This window comes from Aythya fuligula, chromosome 14 (genome assembly GCF_009819795.1).
Source record: "Aythya fuligula isolate bAytFul2 chromosome 14, bAytFul2.pri, whole genome shotgun sequence".
Lineage (NCBI taxonomy): Eukaryota > Metazoa > Chordata > Aves > Anseriformes > Anatidae > Aythya > Aythya fuligula.
The window spans coordinates 8,343,171-8,362,939 of NC_045572.1; the positions used below are offsets into that span (position 1 = coordinate 8,343,171).

Here is a 19,769-nt window from a genome sequence, read left to right on the forward strand (position 1 = left end):
GCTTCTAAACTGAAGTGGTTTCACAAGTTGCTCAGGCTCCTCTATGTTAACTAGGGCTTCTGTACTTTATGGTAAGCTCCTTTTTTATAGCAGCATTAAGCTCTTGGTCATAACTTGGGTAGACAAGATTAATAGGCTGTCTGATTACAGGAACACTTCCATAAATTCACTTTTTGCTTTATAACTTTACCGTAGGCGCTGGGGTGAATTCAGGTACTTACTTGCATTATGAATTAGATGCCTGATTGTTTAATGCATGGAATGCCTGAGATGAGGAAAGGTGCTCCTGCTTTCCTGTAGCAGTTCTGCCATGTCCAAAAGGCTACATAGGAACACTTCAGTGGGCATCCCAGTGGAAACTGTGTTCAAGTGGCATTCCACTGCAACACAGTATCTCTGCATGGCTGCTGTTCAGCATAGCATCCAAGCTCAGGGAGTATTTAGGTAGGGAACCCCAGTCTGTGTTCTGGGAACTCTAAGCTTAGGTGTTCTTTCTAAAGAAACATTAGCTGCTAGAAACTTTTATTCATATAGAAGTCTAAGACTAGGTTAAAAAAAAAAAAAAAAAAAAAGGAATGCTAAACAGTAACATCTCCACTGATTTTAGTGTTTTCATTCTTGAATGAATACTGCATTTTGTTTTGAGGGTTTTTAGCAATACTATCGAACTTTGAGTTACTCCATAGCTTTCCTGTTGTTGAAGTGGTATTTCAAAGAAACTTGGAGTTGCCTGGAAGGGCAGTTACGGAGATGTAGGGCCAGTTTGAGGGTTTTTTTCCCATAAACCTCCAAGCTTGATTTGTGCCATCATAATCATTTTGTTGTTTCCAAAGTTTATCAAAAGCTCTTCAGACTGTCTGGAGGAGGTGGTAACATAATGTTTATGATCGAAAGCTTCTTTAAACCTTTCTGTATTTGGCAGTAATGCTCAGTTCTCTTCATGGTGCCTTTCTGATAGACCTCTGAAGGCCTCTCACTGTTGAGAGCTAACCCTTTGGATGTGCATAACTGAAAAGCAGTGACAGCAACGGACATGTGCCTTCTCTGATAGTGATCCCCATGTTCTAGGTCTGCCTTGGGTTGCCCTGTTAGAGTGATGTTTCTCAGGGTTCAGACTTGTGCTGTGCTTTCAAAGCAGTGTTTATGGCTAGGCCAGCTGATACAAACTGTCCCCATGTGTCAGTGGCTCATCATAAACTCTGGAAGAGAAAAAGCTGCTTCTACCTCCTTAACTATAGGGACAGTCTTCTTTGTCTTGGTGAGGTAGCTTTTGTCCTCTTACCTCACATCCAGCTTCTGTTCTAGGAATCTGGTTGGCATTATATTACCAAATATTAGTATACTTCCAGAGTACTCTGCAGTGGTTTAGTTTACTTCCATCCAAACACGTACCTGTGCTTAGCTACTGAAAGTCAGCAATGCTAGGAGTCAGTGTAAAAGCATTTTTTCTGTATTCTCTTGGGTTCAAGATGACTGGTTATATCAGCTTATGTTTTCAGTGTGCAGAGGCATTCAGGTTAACATCCAGTGTTACATGTACATGTGTATTGCAGTACGGTTGTAGTGAATCTTAACCATTGCTTACAGATGCATGTGAAATTCTTGATTTCTTTCATAAGCTGTACTGCTCCTCACTGGCTTTTTGCCACCCCTCTGTCCTCTTGTTACATGTTTCTCCCAGTCCAGGTACAGGTGATATGGGCTTGCTGTGAGCCTTTTAAAATGGGTGAACATCACATTTGGACTCATGAGGCATTATCTTGAGCTTCTGACTCTACACTGAATCTCTTTCCATGCTAGTTGGTGTTACCAGTGGTAATACCCTTTGTTACAAAACCTGCTGCTTGAATCAACTGCATTTGTACTTCAGGCTTGGCAGGGCTGTTTCTGCTCTGCTTCCTTCTGTTCTTCCTATGAGATCATAGCCAGTGGTATTGTCTGTACAGCGTGTAATTAAAAACTGCTCATGCTAGAGGAGAACATGAAGTGTCACTGTGGGTCAAAGCTACGTTTTGGCCTAGGTAGTCATGAAAGCTGTTGACACCAGTTGAAAGTTCAGTTCACAGCCACAGATGGCTTCAGCTTCTGCACCTAAAAGACTTGCCTTGTAACAGCTGGAGTTTCATGTACAGCTCCTGACTTTTAAAGATCTGATGTAGTGATCTCCGTGCAGAGGGAAGTTTCCCATAGTACAAATCTGTTAAGCTGGTGTGTTGCAAACAGGCTAGCGTTAGAGCCTTAGGAGAAAGCAGGACCCATGAGGCACATATTAGGAAATTGTTGTACAGATTAACAGCATTGATTGTTTCCTTATGTTCTGCAGCATAAAGACGTTCTTCACAAGTCTTCTGTATTACCAGATTAAGATGTTCTCTTGGACAGATGCATATGAGTGAGACTCAATTTTTTTTCCGTTTAACCTAAAGTATACTAGCATATTACAGCCTCAAGTATTTAGCAGACTACTTCTTGTAAGACTGTTACTGCTTTCTGCTGTTGCAATGAAACTTTCAGGTTTCTGTGGAAGATGAATATTCATCAAGATACTGCTGCCCGTAGGTTACTTCTTTACATGTGGTATATACAAAGCTTAGGCTTACCCTTTGTTCAACTAACAAGCAGTGCAGGAAAGATCCTGTTGAAGAAACGGATGGGCTTATTCTGCACGTTTGCTGTAGCTCAGTCTGAAAAAGGGTATTGCAGTTGTTGGAGACTAGGCTTTGAGTCAGATGATGGTAGAACCTCCTGGGAAACTATGAAATTGAATGCACAAATTTGGGTCTGAAGCATTGAATATAACTGGATTTTTATTGTAACAGGATTTATTGTAACTGTGTGCCTCCACAACAATCTCAAAGTGCGGACAAAGTGTATATGAAGTGCTGAGTACTTCACTCTGTCTCTGTTCAGCTCTTTGGCTTGTTTCCCTGCAGCTTTTTGGAAGGTTTTGTTTTTAAAATAGGCTTTTCTGTACTGCTTTGTCTTGACGTAAGTAGCTCATTATCTGAGCTTCTCCAAACTGAAGTAAATCTCTCTCTTTTTTCAGTGTTCCATTGGCAAGCTACAATAATGGGACCAGTAAGTATGAGTGCATTGATGTTTGTAGTTTTTATGACCAATCGTCTTACAAAAACTTCTCAAACTGCAATGATTCTTTTTCATTAACAGAATGACAGTCCCTATCAAGGTGGAGTATTTTTCTTGACAATTCACTTCCCAACAGATTATCCCTTCAAACCACCTAAGGTGAGTGGCTTGTATCATACATCTGTTCATTACCATGTGGTGTAATGTACATTTGTGAGCCTACACTGAAATTTTCCTTCTTCTGCAGGTTGCATTTACAACAAGAATCTATCATCCAAATATTAACAGTAATGGCAGCATTTGTCTTGATATTCTACGATCACAGTGGTCCCCAGCACTAACTATTTCAAAAGGTACCTACAATGCTCACTTAATATTTCTCTGCTCAAGTGAATGACTTATTTAGATTTAGAATGTGAAAGTGCTGTGTTCTTACTATTAACTGCTTCTGTGGTCACAACTTCAGTCGTGTGGTCCCGTGTCCAGCTTGTAACAGCTTCTTCACAAGTGGATGCTCTGTCCATCCAATTTCTCTGACCACAGGGAGACTGTTTAGTTTTGCTAGTAGATCAGATAAATCTTTCTGCTTTAAGTGCTTAGTCTTGCAGCTCTCCTCAGGAGATTGTACTTTAGGCTAAACACTTGAACTATTTAAAAAAAAAAAAAAAAAAAAAAAAAGTAGTACATGACAAAGGAAGGCTTTGAAAATGCAAACCAAGTTAGATATATAAGAAAACAGCTGTGGCCTTTAAAGGCTAACAAAAACATGTAGTTCTTATCTCCAACTACATGTGATGTTCCCAGGCGTTTTCTAGTTCAAACAGATGACTCTTGTTGCCTCTCTTGCATATCATAACTGTCTGCCTTTTACTGAACTCACGAAAATTCCTACCTTCTCTGTGCAGCTAAAGACATCTGCATTTGTAGAAAGAGATGAAAAGGCAAAACAGTATTTTGTCTCTTGCCAGAAGTGAATCTGCTAGTGCATGAAGCTGAAAGTCCTCACTGTGAGTTGAAAACTGAAGGAATGGTGTCAGTAAAGGGCAAATGACTGCCAGGTTGCCACAGCTTTCCTTATGAATGCTTTTAGTCAAGTACTAGCTACTGTTAGAAGTACTAAGTTAGCATTAAGTACTAACATTCAGGGACTTAATCAAAACATAACAGCTGGTTATGCTAGAATTCTACAGTTGCAGAGCATGTAATGTGGCCTGGTCTGTTATCTGCCTTTGTCATAGGGATTCTGAAGTGAGCATATGCAATGGGGATGATAAATAGCATGTGTGGAGATACTGGGGAAAAATACTAGAATTATGACAGAAAGATGGGGCAATGTTCTAGAGGCTAGTTGAGGGCATCTGTGGACTTCGTGTTAGTGGCTGTCAGAGCTTTAATCACTCATGAAATAGTTTATAACATGGAATTAATTTTGAAACCTAAATACACTTGCAGTATGCTTCTAATTTCTCCCCAGCTCCATTTGTTCTGCTCTGCCTTGAACTGCTTTCCCTTACCCTCTTAAAACTGCATCCTCGTGGCTTAACTAAAATAAGCCATGGGATCAGTGTGGCCATCCTGTGTTACCTAGTCCCTTCTATCACCATCTCCTCTCCTAGAGTATGCTTCCTGAGATTAGGTGCGTTTACTACGCTTGTCACTCACTGCAAAAGAGTTCATATGAACACACAAACTCCTTCATATAGCACAAAATGCATACAGATATAACTGGTGAGAAAAGACCTATCAGAGTTCCCTTGGTGGTCATTTTATGGAGGAGTTGAAGGCCAAAAATAATCCTGATGTATGGACTTCAAAGAAATTAAGAATCCTTCTGTCAGAAATAGCAGAGATGTCTTGTCAGAAGGCAGAATAACTTAAGGGGCAAGAGTTGACACGATGAAGCATTCTTGCCTTGAACAAGTACAAATAAATTCCATACAGGCAACTTCTGCTTTCTGGGGTGGATAATCTTGTTTATGGTCAGGCTAGAAGAGTGCCTTTTACAGACTTTGGGGCTATTGTAGCTCTCTGGTAACTTCTTGGGTAGCAGAGTAAATTCTTTTGCTGGTAGGAAAAGCTGTTGGGTTAGGTAACTTAAGTGGATAACAGGACTTAAGACATCAGTTATTCAGCATGAAGCTTCTGTCCCTTCAAAAGCAACAATGGTGGGCATGAGGGAAGGTGTGCTTTCTCTACTGATACAGAACTCAGGAAAGATTAGAAGCAGTTCTAGGAAATAGCTTGTCAGGTGCAGCTTCTTCCTTCTGGGGCATCCGGTAGATCATCAGCAGTTTGTGAACTAGATGCTGCAATTAGTATGTAGTAGCCCAGATTTTGTGCTGCTGCTCGTGTTCCCTGCAAGGGGAAAATGCAGTGACTTCATTTTAACCTATAACGTCACTTTCTGGTGGAAATGCTGACAATCGTGTCAGTCCTGCCTGAATAGGATATTGTAATTGGTAAAGGTATGGGTCTTGGCTCCTCACACTCTGGAGGATGGCAGGCTGTTACAGAGGGCAGTCCGAGCATCTGGTTTAGGAGCCTACATCTGCAAAGTAAAACAGTGCCAAAGCTCAGGCATTAGCTATCAGCACACCTCTACTTCAGACTGCAAAATGAGCAAGGAAGTTTCTCTACAGGTAGTAGAAGTAACTAGCATCTTGGATTTGCATTCAGCCTTTGAGTGGTTACCGTTCTGCCTTTGAGCATTTTCTACTCCTAGACTGTGAAAATGGATCCTGAAGGACAGGGAGGACAACACTGAACATCTCATGAAATAGAGTAACTTTCTTGTGTTAGTCATGTTGGAGTAAATGCTCATTGAAGAGTACATATTGTAGGACATGAGGCATCTCAAAATGTAATCTTAAATACACCTTGGTGGCTACCTTAATGCCAAAGCTTAAGCAGAATGCATAGGCTTAAATTAAAAATGTTCTTCGTGATAATTGTGATAAGAATCCCTGCTGTCTGGAGCAGTGGAATCAAGTGTCTTCACTTGCTTTTAACTGTTATCAGCCATTTTTGGAGAAAAACACTACTTTCTCTTGAAAATGGCAAATAGTGTGCGAGAGTTGAGTGTTTAACTGAAGTACTTCAATAAAGGTCAGGCTAACTTAGGTCTCATTCTACTTTTCTCCACTGTGTGTTAAGGGTTTTATAATTAATGCACCATGGAGCTTGTACTCAGTGCATTGGAAGATTGTCTAGTGAGTAACTTGTCTCACTCACTTGAGAATTTATCTTGTGCTGTTCAGACTCTTCCATGCCCAGTGCAGTGAGTTTTCTGTGGTGCTGCTCTTACAGATGTTTTAAAACTGATTTACTAAGACTTTGGGAATTCCCAACTACCCTGCAAACTAAATTAACTTTATCTTCAGAGTGCAGGTTTCAAAATGGGGAAGTTTCTGATCATCTTTTTTGGCTTTTGTCTATTACAATGCTTACCCAAATGACTGGCAGGGGAGCAGGACTTTGTCACGTAATGCTGATCTGTAACAATGTGCTGAGCTAGGGTTGTGTGGGAAACTTTTCTTAGCATTTCCAGCTCTCTTGCAATTCTACTGTATTTACTTTGGCAACTTCCCAGATGTTGCCCTTGCAGCAAAGAAGACTAATGGTGTCCTGGGATGCATTAGTCCACGCATTGCCTGCGGGTTGAGGGAGGTGATCCTTCTCCTCTGCTCAGCACTGCTGAGGCCATTCCCGGAGTGCTGGGTCCAGTTCTGGGCTCCCCAGTACAAGAGGGACATGGAGCTACTGGAGAGAGGCCAACAAGGGGCCAGGAAGGTGATGAAGGGACTGGAACATCTCTTCCATGAGGAATGGCTGAGAGAGCAGGACCCTTCAGCCTGGAGAAGAGGAGGCTCGGGGGATCTTGCCCAGTGTATGTGAAGGGAGGGTGTGAAGAAAAGAGCTAGGCCTTCCTCTGTGGTGTCCAGTGACAGGACAGGAGGCAACGGGCGCAAACTGAAACACAAGAGGCTCACTCTGAACATCAGGAAGCTGTTTTTTATTGATGGGGTGACCAAGCATTGGCATGGGTTGCCCGGAGATGTGGAGATGATCAGGAGTCATCTGGACATGGTCAGACCCCCTTAGCTTTGAGTGGCCCTCCCTGAGCAAGGGGTTAGACAGATGACCTCCAGAGGGGGGAGGCTGCTTGAGGGTCTCTGCAACCTCAGGCAATACACCAGGCAAAATTTATTTTTTCTTCTCAATAACCCATAAATTGCTGAACTGACTTACCAGGGATTTAAATTGCTTTGAAGCAAGAAGTTTAAACTGCTTGTATTTAAAGGTGTATTTCCTGTGAGGCTGGGTAAGATTGCTGAAAGTTTAAAATGGGATTGTGTAGTTAAGAAATAGGGTTTAACTTGAGCAGGGTTGCTTTTGTTTTTCCAGGTGCATCTTGTCTTTTCCAGATGCATCTTGTCCATTCACAAGTAGAAGCCATTCATTCGGAAGCTACAACTTGAAGCTGTTTGACACTGTTCTCACTGGTAGAAGCTTACTGTTTGTCAGAGCTGATGTTAGCTTCAGAAAACTCTTAACTCAAAAGTTTTGAAGGGTCTGAAACTCAAATGTAGCAATTCTATAGGCAAAATCTTCCTGCAGGAGTTGGCTTTCTGACCACTTGGACTATTTTTGATTCAGTATTAACAGGATTTTCTAACCTCAGCAGACTTCATGTTCAGTTTCTGTCTATGAGAAAACATGAAGTGACATGTTCTAGGGCACTTGGCAATTTGATAAATTCTCAGCTATAATGAGACTAAAGTAATAAAAGAAAAATAAGAATATAAAGCTGAATTCTGTAATCTGCTTGATAGCACAGAGAAAGCTGGATGTTAGAAACACTGTCAGCAGTCAAATACTTCAATATCTTCCAAAATACACTCTCTGAGCTTTTTTTTCGCTTGTTCACTCACATTATAGTATGCTATTTGGCTGTCTGTGCTGTACGCAAGGATGGACATCAAGCTTCTGCTTTGATACCTGCAGTAGCCCTGTGAGCTCTGTCCACTCGAAGCGTAGAGCATAAAGCTAAAAGCTGGATGTTCCTTAAAACCATCGCACGCGTGCCCTGTGCGTGTTCTTGGAAGAAAGCCCCTCAGTCTTCAGTGTCTTGATTCCCCAGACGTATCCCTTAGCAGCAGCAGAAAGCTTCCAACAGACCGAAGTAGCACGAACCTAGACACGGAGGTTTTTAGCTGTCAGGTTGGTGGTTAGGAAGGGAGGAACCTTAGCTAGTACGAGAAGTAGGATAGCTGGATTAAAGCCTCTGAAGTGGAGTTACAAATTCCTGAGCTGTGGTAGGTGTCCAAAGCTCAAACTTATGCTGGCAGAGGTTTCGTAATCCCCAGAGAAACAGGCTGAACTAAACCTGAGCTGATGAACTTTCTTAGTTGCATATTCAAAAACGTGCATTTGCCTACATGAGCCAGATTAAAAAGCAAAACAGTCTGGCAGAGCCTGCGAGCTGTCCTCTAGAAGGATGGCAAATGGCAAATCGCTTTCTGTAGCAAGAACTTACTGGCAGAGTGTCTGTTACTCACCTGGAGCAGAGCAGGCAAGGATGGGCTCGTGATACTGGCATGGTGTACAACAGTTGCTACCTTCCTATTTTTATCTTACTGCTCCATGTCACTATGCAAGCTTTTTGATTATACAGCAAGCTTAGGACAACTGTGTGACTTCAGTCAGGACTGGGAAATGGCTGTGTATCATCCTGCTGTCCTGGCAACCTGATGTACAAAGTAATTGTCATCACTTTCCCCGTACTTTAACAAACTTTGGTGCAGATTTGCTTACTTAGTTCCTTAGAAATGGACCTTACTTTAGTGGGAGAAGGCTGGCTTGGTCTGTTGAGGCCTTGTGCCCTGTGCAGGAGGTGACTACAGGAATAACTTCCCTTTTGAAAAGGCAGCCGGTCTGTTCTCAATCCAGTGATTTAACTGTGTGCTCTTTGCTTTTAACATAGGAGTGAATCTTAACGGGTGTTGGTGGAGAGAGCTAAGGCTGTCACTGTTCAGTTTCTGATCTAAGCAGTGTTGGTGCCCAAGAAACATCTTACTCCTAGATAACTTCAGATTGACTTGGCTTTGTAGAGCAGTAATAGCACCAAACAGCTGTTGAATCAGAACACCAGTTAAGAAGCTTCTTTCAGGTAGCTCATTACCTTGGAGTCGGTACTTGCTTTTTAATCTCCTTTCTGTGATTCAGCTGGAGATTCCATTGCTCCTCACTTGCTGCTTCTCCATAAATGGTCTATGGATATGTGCTTTCTGTAGCAAGTTTTATTTGTAATTTCAGCTAGATCTTAGCCTCAGTAGTAGTAGTATAGAGGCTAGTACCCTATATTAAGGGAACAGCTGGAAGTAATGGTTATGAGACCTATTCTGGCTTGTTCACAATGTGAATGCTTTGAATTCTGACTTTGGAAGATGACTTCTGTGCTGATACAGCGAAGACAATCATCGGCTGTTCTCAGTGATCTTTGGGAAGCCTGTGTCTTACAGGTCAGGTTTCGGGCTTCTGCATCAAAAGCATCTACACTTCCTGATTAACCAGGATCACTGTCTCAGTACAGAACGATAGGACAGAGCTGGTACTAGCCTTTTTCTAGTGCTGTGTCTAGAGAAACCAGAAGGTGTGGCTCTAGAGTCTCATGTTGTGCTCTAACAAGGCTTAAATAGAGGCTTTCGGTGGTGGCTTTACTGTTTTAGACCTGGCCATTGTCTCGAACGTTAACACGATGTGTGTAAAGGGTTGTACAGCTGCTTCTGATTCCTGACAACCACTGTCAGCAGCTGCTGCGTGCCCATGCAGAGGTGTGTCATAACTGCATGATGCTCTTGATTATAAAAGTCATCCATGCCATCAACAGAAGTCAGTTTTGTATAAACTAATGGGTACCTCTGCCTTCCCTCTCCTCCTGAGGCTCTGGGAAAGACATCTTTCTGGCTGTGTAGCTACTCCCTCCAGCTGGAGCTGAGGGCCCATGGCTTGTAAAGGAGTCTGTCTACCTCTGTATTGTAGGAGCTCAATGTGTCTCTCAGAGTTGTGTGGGCCAGCAGCGTGTTCCAGTGGGCAGATGGTGGTTTTGTTTTCCATATTGCTCATTTGGCGAGTGCTGGAAGGATCTGTGGAGAGCCTGCGTGATGAATTCTGTCCTGACTAATGACTGAGCTGCTTCATGGCAGAAGAACCGTAACCATGGAGTTTACATATGGGATTTGCATCTACCTGCAATTTCCATCTGAGGTTTGGCAGAGCAGGAAAGATAAAGTACTTAATGCAGACTGTTGTCGGTGATGCAAGAGCCCACTGCAGAAGCCTCCTGAGAAGATGAGGTGAATCTCCCAGCAGTAACCTGTAGCTAGGCTTGCTGACAAGCTGCAAATGACAGGATTCTCTGCACATTGAAGCTGCCTTGAGAGACTACCCCTGAATTTTGGAGCATTTTATACACTTTAGGGGAAGTCTTGCAGTGGAAACTTGGAATAGCATTGTGCAACATGATGTTGGTAGACCTCAGTTGGCCTCAAAGAGTGTTGAGTAAACAGTTGGCTTGAGATAATAAATTTTTATCAATGCTCTAGGTATAAGGAAGCTAAGACCATTAACATTTTATGTTAACAGTCTTTCTCCTTGATTAGTTCTGTTCTTCCCCTTCCTTATTTAGTTGTTGTGAAGTACTTGCTCCATGCTAGTTCATAGCAGTAAGAATCCCTCTGAAGGATAAGCTGTTTTCTGTTGTCTGCAGTACATAGGTGGGAGATGATAAATCCTGTATTATTCAGGGGGTCCAAACCCCTTAACTATCTTGTGTAGTTCTTCAACTTAATTCTGTTGTCACAAGACTTGTTTTTGTGAACATGTACTGTCTTGTGCTAATCTTGATGTTTACCAGTCAAATGACTACATAAACATCAAGGCTTTACTACAAAATTAATTGCAATAATACTCAGCTGCACTACAGAGAAGGTCTGCTGATTCTGTTGTGGTGTTATCTTAATTACTGTAATGCATCAAAGAACTTGTATATATACATAGCTGAAGCTCTAAGGGCTAAGGATTATTTTCCTCTTCCCACTTGCACTTGGGTCCTTAAATTTTGTGCAAAGGTATTTTTTTAGGGGTATTAGTGGTGGTCTAGAGGCCACTTAACATTGATTGGTCTAAAGCATGTGCATTTGTGCCATGTTCTGATGGAAAACCTCAGAAAACTCTGAATGATTTTGTACAAATAGCTGGGTTCAGCAGGCTATTAAAATTAAACCACTTCAATTCCAGTTAAAAAAAAAACTTCTGCTTGCTGAAGCTATACAGATCAAAGACTTGAAGCTGCAAGAAGCCAGGGCAAGCATAATGGACAATAGTTTTTAAGTCTTCATTAATCAAAAGACAGCTGAATATGGCAGTGCAACTTGAAACTAAACGATCTAGACTATTTATTAAAGTTCTGGATTGAAACTTCGTATAATACAAATGAACTACTGCAGAATGAAATCCAGGAATTATTTTTGAAGTTAGTAAATTGCCAGAACTCACTGAAAGCACTTAGGTAGTGATTGAGTCCTAATAAAGGGCAACCTCCTCTAGTAAAGGGTATTAATGTTGTTTTTAATGGCCAGCAAGTAACTCATGCCAACAGTTCATAAGCAGAGAACTAAAGCTCCTAGACTTGGGACACTGATGAACTCTCCCTTTGCTTTCAGGAAAGGAAATGCCATTGAAGGCAGACTTGAGTCTTACCAAACAAAACTGCCTTAATGTGCAGCCCTGGGGGGATTGCTGTAGGTCTGAAGGTCACAAAGCAACACCCTGGTTTTCCCATGCTGACCAACAGCTGAACACCACCTTTGTGGCCTGGTGTGAGAGCAAGGTTGATGTGAGGTGTGGGTGAGGAGCTCCCACTCAGTACCATGGGTGTCGAGTGGGGGAGCATTAGGGTGGCTGGGGAAGGCAGGCAGAGTGGGCTGACCTGGCTTGTAGCTGGGCTCTGCTGGTGAGGGGTGAGCCATCGTGTTCGAAAAAAGTGCTTGGCAATTAAAGGACTGGTAAAAGAAGACCTCCTAGAAAATCCTAAGTTAGAAGGGACATGTAAGGAATGGAGTCCAACTACTGGCTCTACACAAGACTACCTGAAAATGAAACCGTATTTCTGAGAGTGTCGTCCAGGTGCTTCTTGTGCTGTGACCAGTGCCATGGGGAGCCTGTTCCAGTGAGCCCTGCCTAGGGGAGGAGCAGGTAGAGTACTTGACCAGGAAACTGTGACTGGTTTTCCTCCCGCTTCTGTTAAAGGGAGGGGACAGGTGTTAGCTTTTTTTACTCATCCTACCACCTGAAGAAGCTTCAGTGACCAGTGGATTATCAGTGGAGTCTGACAAGTACAAAGAAATGGGCCACAGAAAAAGCTGGAGATACTGCCATGTTCAAGCGACACTGACCAGCAGCAGGTGGGTGTAAGGTGGTAGAGATCGCTGTTTCTTAACACTAATGTGAGTCTTGCTCAGTATTCTTGGGGGAAAAACAAAGCTGAAACTGGTGGAAAACACTACAGGTAATAAACCTGCTGTGTATATTACAGCATTGTCTGCCTTATGCTTCAGCCTTTGTTAAAGGAGAGCAAGCAGTTCAGGACTAGTGGTTTCTACACGCCTCCACCATGCAACTAAAATCTTTATGCTATGATGCTGTGTTCAGTGAGGTATTTGAATTAATGGTCTGAGTGGCAATTGATTGTAGGGAATAAATCCTCTCCACAATGTTTTATTACAAGAGGACAGTAGAAAATCACAAGTGCAGAAAGAAACTGGAAAGAGTTAATTTAAAACTTAAATTCCAGTTGTTCCATGAGCAGTTGGTTTATGGAACTTGCTGCTGAAAGAGGTGGCTTGCATCAAAGTATTTGAGACCTGAAAGGAGTGGATCCTTTAAAGAAAGCCATTTGTAGATGCAGGTTTGTGTCTGTAGATGGCACTTCTGATGGTGAGCTGTTGAGCTGTTTTCAGAAATATTCAGAAATACTAAGTGTAAAGCTGCCCTTTGTTATAAGGTTACTTCCAGTAGAGGCTGCATGGTCCAAATGCTGTCAGGGTACTAAGACAACCAGTTGAGAGGATTGAGTACTTCCATATTGAGTTAAATATCTAAGACTGACTAATTAGTGTGTCAAAGCCGTTCTTGTAATTTGACAGTCGTATTGGTTCTTAATATCACATGTAATGTACAATATCACCTATAAGAATAAGTTGCTTGTCTAGTTGGAGATGGTCAACTGTTTCCAGTTTATGGTGCTATTCTGACTCAAAGTGGAGCAAGATGCTGGAGGAAGACGTAGTTTTTTACTCTAGACCAGGAAATATGTTTACTTAAATTGAGAACAGAGCTTATTAATGTCTTCTGGAAGCTTTTAACTTGAAATTCATGATTTTCTAGTGAAGGGTTAGAGAAACATGCAGAAAAACTGACCTGGGTGTTCTTAGCACTGAGTAGCTGGACCAGCTAAGACCTGGCTTTCACTCTTGTCGCAGTTCGAGAATCTTCCCCAGTTTACACAAATCAGACCTGTTCTCCCCTTTCTCTGGCTACATCTAGCCAATCTTTGTTTTGTGGCCTCTCTTCTAAGCTATCTCTATTTTAAAAAGTGAGTTGTAGAATGCATGCTGTTCTTTCTTTCACTTCTCATCTGGTATTTCAGCACCCTGGTTCTGTCTCCTCTGTTCCATGTCACAGTAGCAACTGACGGAAGCTCTAACAGATTGGTGTTCAGTGCCTTCAAACCTAAAGCTGCTGTCATTTCCAACTTGCTTGGAGGATGTCTTGTGACGACTCTGCTGTTATTGATGAAGGGACATACGGAGTGGCATTGTTTGTAGCACTTTCAGCCAGTTCTAATCAAGGGAATGTTTGGCGTTTCTTAGAGGGCAAGAAGTCCTTGACGTTCTTCATGTAGCATTGTCCCAAAATGTTTTGCTTATAACTTACTGCTTTCTCATCTCTTCAGCTTTGTTGTGAATGTGGGAACGTGCACATGCTATCTGTAGGTTTGCAGACAGTCTCCTGACTCCTTATATGGATGAAGGTTGATGCTACTCTAAGCAGCATCGTATGGGCGGGATGTGGCTGCTGGAGTATATACAATAGATATTTATAGTGAAACTTGAAAGTTCAGGGCTTTGTGGTTGGCCTGAATGCAGTAAGCAGTGCTTTCTTGATTCGTGTTGAATACTACTCTCGAATAAATTTTATTTCAACTTACATTATGCTGAGGAAATAATTGGATAAAGTCTTCTAATTCTCAGCAAAGCCAGCATTATTTTAAACATCGAGTAAGGCTTTGTGAGCAGCTCGTACTTCCTTCATCTCAGCTGGATCTCTGCCTTTTGACTTCTGGTTAGTGCTTCTGTAAGTCATCCACAATAAAGTCACTTTTTTAAGGCAAAAACTGAGTTTCAAGTGTAGTAAGAGGTTTATGTTCTGAGGGGCATTCAGGTTCTGTTTCAAATAGAATACTTGTGCCTTGTGATTGTAAGGCTGTAACCAGGTACTCTTCCCTAGAAAGTTCCTGGGTGTGGTGGTAATATCAAAAAAAAAAAAAAAAAAAAAAAAAAGCTTGTGGTCATGCACAGTTCATTAGTTAAACCAGTTTTCTTCAGATTGTTTTGACTGAAGTATGTGGGATTACTGCTGCTTAGCATTTTTAAAAATGATGCTAATTCTAATGTCTTGAGGGGTAGCAAGTAGGCTGGCTGAATTCTACAGGTGTCTTCAGTACTCTAATGCAGTATTTCTTTTTTTTTCTCCCTAGTACTTTTGTCCATCTGTTCTCTGTTGTGTGATCCCAATCCAGATGATCCTTTAGTGCCTGAGATTGCACGGATCTACAAAACAGATAGAGAAAAGTAAGTATGGAAGCCAAAAATGTAACATAAGCGGAATCCATGCTTAATTAGTAAAGGGGAACTGAAAAGACCTGTTTCTTGGAAAAGTGTGAAGTGTTCTGCTGTTCTCACTCAGTATCTGTGGTAGTCTGAGACTTTCCTGGGTTGTGTAATACAGCCATCTTCACAGCTTTTCTTTGCTGTAGGAAAAAGACACACTTGCCAGTGGAAGTGAAGTAAGCAGAGGCCTTGTGCTTCTATTGGTTTGTTGTTCCATTTTCATTCTAGACAATAGCTTTTCATTAGTGTTGTAGCTGTTAATTACAGGTTTGCTTAATTTAATGAAAATGTGAACAAAGCAAATGTTTCATATGAAACCAAGCTGAATGTGAACAGATTTTAATAGCCTTCACTGTGTGCTTTAATCTTAAATAGCCAGCAGAGGGAGAACAAGTTACTTTAGCGCAGGAATGTTTCAATGCTATCACTTGGTGATGGAGTCATGCGAGCAAGGCAATAACAAAAAAATGTTCATCTTCATTTGACTCAAGGAAAGAACAAGTGGTATAGAGGTGGGGTGAGAGGACTCGGGCTCTTTCTGAAGAAAAGTTAAGATACTGAGAGAACTTTATTAATGAGAAGACCTGAATTGATTTGTTTAAAAGCAATAGCTTAATTGTGTAAAGTTTCTTATACGTCGCTGTTCCATCTTATCAGTGGTGTTAACTTGTGAAGCTATATTGTCATCTAATGAGAACAAGATAGGAAGGGAAAGTGATCCATCAACTTGCATGTTTGAGGAAGTGTTAGGAAGTCCATGGATCATTTCTAATCAGAGTTGCAAGATTAACAGTACATACTTCCAGCCACAGCTAAGTGACTGACTACACTTGCATACTTACTGTATGTAGGGCACTTTTGCAAGATTAAGAAACTTTTGTGCTTAAACATAACTGGCCTTGCCCTTGAATAGTCCCAGAAAAGTAAAATAATAGTTGCTTTCCCATGTTCATGAGTGCTTTATCTAATTTCTTAAGCTAAAGAACCTTGTCTACAGACTAAATTCCATTACAAAATCTTAGTCAATATAAATAACTAGAAAACTTCTTGATGTGTGCTTTCTGCAAACTGTAGAACAAGAACAGCTTGAATTCTGTTGTGAGAAACGCAGCTGTTATCAGTATTGTAAATGACAATGACTGCTTTGTGACATAACTAACCTGAGCTTCCTCTAGATAGGTCACTGGCTATAAAGGGTAGTTTAGTTCAAAAGCTACAGGTGGCTGGGAAGAAGGAGCATATTGTACCTTAAGAATAAAAAACTTCTGGTGGACAAGTCTTTGTGTCCTGATAGTCATCAGAATATCTAAATTCAGTGCGTAGCATGGAACAAGCCTGTCAGGGTTTGGGAGCCTAGTAAATACTGAGTACTAGGCTTAATTTCGTAAGGGAAGAATGATGTGGGAGGGAAACATCCTTTTTTATGGAATGCAGATTTTTAATTTTGGCAATAGTAATTTCCCTGGGGATATAATGCTTGGGGGCTGTGAGAGGAGTAGGTAAAAACTTACAGAAAGTACTTCTCAAACGTGCTCTAGTTCTGTTTTGTGGCTTGAATCAGAAAAGCCTTGTATACCTCTTGTAAATGTGGCAAGCTTCTTATCCATGAAGTACTGTGTTTTTTTTCCCCATTTGCCTAATACTTTGGTTTGCTTTGTAATTTTACAAATTAATGATACTACTGCAGAGAGTGCAATTTCATGTCATGTGTAGACTAGACTGCTGGAGTTGAAGTACTGTTCAGATGTTATGTTAAGTAAATCCTCTTTTTATACATACAGGTACAACAGAATAGCTCGGGAATGGACTCAGAAGTATGCGATGTAATTAAAGAAATTATTGGATAACCTCTACAAATAAAGATAGGGGAACTCTGAAAGAGAAAGTCCTTTTGATTTCCATTTGACTGCTTTCTATGAGCCCACGCCTCATCTTCCCCTGTGCACATGTTTACCTGATACAGCAGTGCTGCGTGTTGTACATACTTGGAACAACAAAATAGAAATACTGTATTTCCCCGTACCAACATTGACTCCTAGCAGAGAAGTGTGTGTGTGAAAAGCTAGTTCTTCAGTCATAACTTTGTGAGCCTAAAAGCATTCCTTGTTGGTTTAAATTGGGTAATAAAATGTGAATGGGAGACTTATGGTGGATTTCATATTTCTAGGGACAGTGTTGCTGATCCATGAAGGATTTTAAGTGGAATCCTTTTAAACTCATAACAGTTATGAAAGGCCAGGTGAAGAACTTGAAGCTGTTTCTGTATTCATTTTATTCTGAAGGACCGACACCTTAGGTAAATGTTATGACCAATGAGAGAAACTGTACCCACATCCTGTGTTCAAGGTCTAAGTTTAACCGGTCAACATTTAAATGGATTGGAGCTATTAGTGCATCAAGTGATGTTGATTTGTTTCAACTCTCTCCCCTCCTTCATACTCTTTTTGGTTTTTATGTGGTTTCTCAGTTAATACATAGCTAATAGCTCTTATTTTTCTTAAGTTTTTTAACTGCTTAGGTCTTTCTGGATGTAAGGGTAAAAAATCCATTTGACAGAAAACTTGTGTATATTTAAAGACCCAACTGCTCCCCTGGAGCTTGTACGTTCAAGAATGATTAATCTGTGTAATAAACTGATTACTACAGTCATTACATATAACTTTGTGTGAATAGGCTTTTAATTATTAAGAGCAGTTTGTTACAGGCTAAAACTAATGGTGGATTTCTCTAGAACTTTTGCATTCACAAATGGTTGCATTTGAAAATCATGAAGTGGTTTGGTTTGCATCACACAAGGCTATGCACCTGAACAAGACAACCATAAGCTTAAGCACTTACATGAAATCAGGATGTGTAGTGTGCCAGGAACTTGACTGTTAAAACCAAATAAGCAGTTTACTAAATGAATGACATTTTACAAAGCCTAATGGTATTATTCCCACTTGCATGGGACCTAACACAATGCATATGTACTGTAGGTAAGTGAAACCTTATGTAACTAAAATAATGGATGTAAAAGGGTATTAAAAACAAACTACCAAACACATCAGCACAAACTTTCATAAAATGTAGCTTTTACATAATTACTTTGCACTAAACATTTGCAAATGTTCATACACTTTTAAATTGTACTTGTATGTGTCTTTTTTGAACAAAGTCTTCACTTGAATCTAGTGAAAAATGTAGTTTGAAATTTTTCTTTGTATACAAAGTGTATTTGCCAGCATCATTCGTGTGAAATAGGTGAGTCTGCAAGTTTCTCCTCTTAGTACAATTGTAAACAAAGCCATCAACTATAAAGGAGAGGCTGTGGCCTCCAGCTTTCCAGCCACAGGGGTGTGTCCCATCCATTTTCAAATGCATCTTTACACTCTTGCACAAATGAGGAATAAATGTCCACTGCCTTTGGTCTAAATCTGTTCTACTTGTCTCATCTCTCAATGTCCTTGTGTGCAACTCTAGCTGTAAATGTGAGCAGTGTTATCGGAGTCCTCTGTACAGCAAGCTGTAGGTGAAACTTAAATACATGTGTGTCTCCAGCTGGCTTGAAGACTACTGCGTTAGCCATGTGATGAAATTACTGCCTTTGAACTGTTGTTGGGGGGACAGGGCAGTGCCTTCTGATGGAGGCAGCTACAAAGCAATAGAGCAGAGCTTTGCTCAGAAGAATGAGGAGCACAGAGCTGTGGTTCCCGGCCAGGTGACAGAGCTACAGGCAAGGGGGAGAGAAATGGTGCGCAAGGATAAGTAAGAACTGGCTGCTCTCGATGCCCCTATGTTAATGCCACAAGGCCTCCTCTGCTTTAAAAAGCAGTGAGTGGCCTATTGCTCAAATGTGGCCCTGGGTAAAAACGTGTTGCATTGTCAAAACTAGAATGCGAGCCAGTGGCTGCACACCTGCCTGAAGTATCTTGGTTTTGTTTGTCTTCAACTGTCTGGCCTTACCTTTTACTAAACTTCTAACATGCAAGCTAATGCTCCTGTTAGACCCTTTGTGACAGAGGGAGAGAGCGTGCTCCACCTTTGGTGGAACCATCCTCATGTTCTTGTAGTAAGTACATGGCAAACCCTCCCCCCTGCTTGGAGAAGATGAGGAGAGCGGTGTAGAGTTATTGCAAACCTAGCAATGGGCAAGACTTGGGATTTCCTTTAGCTGCTTTGCCAGTGAGCTGCCCAAGAATGACTTCTTGTGACAGATTTGTCTGGTTTTTGACTCCAGCAATTACTGGAAGAGGCCAACAGGCATGTACAGAAGAGCTGTAAGTAGGAGAGAAAGAAGTAACAAGTGTAGAAATCACAAACGATGGTTTTGCTTCCTGTGATGGGGCGGATGTCACATATGCTAGGTGGCAAGGAATTAACACAGCCATGTAGGAATTGAAACAGTTGAGTCCTGGATGTTGAAACAGCCTTAGCTTAGATGCAACACCTCTGCCTGTGTTAAGGTGGTGGCCTCATTTGAAATGAATTCTTCAGGTGGTTCAGAACTCCGCACCGATAGCATGATGGAAGTCATGGTTTAGTAAAGGCCAGCTGAAGTAAGCAATGCTTCTTACGGATGGAGTTCCCCATGGGCTGGCCGTTTGTACTGTGAAGTGGAGGAGGAAGCCTTTCTTCCAGGATTTAGTTAAAAACCTGCTCTAGTTTATAGCCTTGTGGGACTAGAAACTTGCTCTTTTGAAATTCTGTGTGGTCTAATGTAGTGAAGCAGGACAAGAAGCCATGGGCCCT

At 41.4% G+C, this 19,769-nt stretch overlaps 1 protein-coding gene across 1 annotated transcript in view; it reads left to right on the forward strand.

Moving 5' to 3' along the window:
• UBE2D2 (ubiquitin conjugating enzyme E2 D2) overlaps positions 1 to 19,313 on the forward strand; it is a 30,260-nt gene extending 10,947 nt beyond the window's left edge. Inside the window, exons 3-7 of the mRNA XM_032196705.1 lie at positions 3,047 to 3,078; positions 3,169 to 3,246; positions 3,335 to 3,440; positions 14,906 to 14,999; positions 16,820 to 19,313. Of these exons, the coding sequence (XP_032052596.1) occupies positions 3,047 to 3,078; positions 3,169 to 3,246; positions 3,335 to 3,440; positions 14,906 to 14,999; positions 16,820 to 16,865 (356 nt within the window). The 3' untranslated portion in view covers positions 16,866 to 19,313. The remainder of the gene's footprint in view (positions 1 to 3,046; positions 3,079 to 3,168; positions 3,247 to 3,334; positions 3,441 to 14,905; positions 15,000 to 16,819) is intronic.
• Positions 19,314 to 19,769: the final 456 nt, after the last annotated feature.